This window comes from Haliaeetus leucocephalus, unplaced genomic scaffold, assembly GCF_000737465.1.
Source record: "Haliaeetus leucocephalus isolate CR32 unplaced genomic scaffold, Haliaeetus_leucocephalus-4.0 Scaffold186, whole genome shotgun sequence".
Taxonomy (NCBI): domain Eukaryota; kingdom Metazoa; phylum Chordata; class Aves; order Accipitriformes; family Accipitridae; genus Haliaeetus; species Haliaeetus leucocephalus.
In genome coordinates, this window is record NW_010972622.1 from 1,155,945 (window position 1) to 1,157,220 (window position 1,276).

Consider the following 1,276-nt stretch of genomic DNA (forward strand, 5'->3'; position numbering starts at 1 on the left):
CTCCCCCGCCCACCCCCCCAGCAGAGCACCCTGCCCGAGGGGCGCCCGGCCAAGGCCCTCAACTGCCATGTGGAATACGAGAAGACCAACCGGGCGCGGAAGAACAAGCCCTGCCTGTACGACCCCTCCAAGGTGTGCTTCACCGAGCACACACAGAGCCATGCTGCCTGGCTCTGCGCCAAGCCCTTCAAGGTCATCTGCATCTTCATCTCCTTCCTCAGCATCGACTACAAGCTGGTCCAGAAGGTCTGCCCTGACTACAACTTCCAGCATGACAACCCCTACTTCGGCTGACGGCTGCAGAAAGGGGCGGCGGGCACCGGAGCTGGAGGCAGATGGGGGCCAGGGGCTCCTGCACCCCATCCCGGCTGCACGGTGCCCCCCATCGCCCCCACACCGGCCCCCCCCCTTCATCACTGCAGCACCTCCCTGGGGCGCGGGAGTGGGGCCAGGGACAGCCGGCCCGGGGCACAGCCGGTGCAGGGGGCCCCCGGCCCCACCATGCTCCCATCCCTGCAGCGGGCGCACAGCCCGGCCCCCCACCCCAGGCCGGGGGATGGGCTGGGGTCTCTGGGAGCGTGTGGGTGAGGGGGTACGGCCCCATGCGATGCCATCAGCTGGGCACGTGTCACCTTCGGGGCGAGCACAGGCGCGGTTGTAGCAGGGAGGGTTTGCCAGGTCCTGGCGGGTCAGGGTACTGGGGAGAGCTCAGGCGTCACCCCGTAGGCTGGGGGGTGTGTGTGTGCGCTTTTGTCTTTCTGCAGCTGTGGGAGACGTGCATGTATGTGCCCGTGGACACGTGTGTGCACACCAGTCTGCGTGTGTGCGAGGGCACCCATCCAGGTATTTTGGAGCCTTCCCCCCCCATTGCCCCCTCCCAGGCTGCGGCAGCGTTGGGGCACCAAACCGAGCCGCTCGTCCCCCATGGAGCCCCCCCCTCCCCACTCCCGCTGGGGAGGACCCTGCCCAGATTCGCCGCCCCTCTCCCAGATTTGCAGCCGCCCGGCTGCCACCCGCCACCATGCCGTGAAGAAGTGCCACGCCAGGGGCAGGGACTTCTTCATATTTTTTTAAGAAAACTAAAATGGAAAAAAAGTGGAAAATAAAAACAAACAAAAAAAACCGGAAAAGCGGTGGAGTGTGCTGATCCCATACCCCCACGGCGGAGCCCACCGTCCTCCCGCTGCCCCCGGGATGGAGGGAGGGGGGGACCAAGGGGAGGGAGGGGACTGACGGGGCAGGGGTCGGGTCGCGGGGGGAAGAGGAAGGAGGGATG

At 66.3% G+C, this 1,276-nt stretch overlaps 2 protein-coding genes across 2 annotated transcripts in view; both read left to right on the forward strand.

Moving 5' to 3' along the window:
* The window catches only part of NXPH4 (neurexophilin 4), a 13,774-nt gene extending 13,480 nt beyond the window's left edge, over positions 1 to 294 (forward strand). Inside the window, exon 3 of the mRNA XM_010565197.1 lies at positions 22 to 294. Coding sequence (XP_010563499.1) covers positions 22 to 294 — 273 coding nt within the window. The remainder of the gene's footprint in view (positions 1 to 21) is intronic.
* A 262-nt stretch (positions 295 to 556) lies between these two features.
* SHMT2 (serine hydroxymethyltransferase 2 (mitochondrial)) overlaps positions 557 to 1,276 on the forward strand; it is a 4,737-nt gene continuing 4,017 nt past the window's right edge. Inside the window, exon 1 of the mRNA XM_010565199.1 lies at positions 557 to 592. Coding sequence (XP_010563501.1) covers positions 557 to 592 — 36 coding nt within the window. The remainder of the gene's footprint in view (positions 593 to 1,276) is intronic.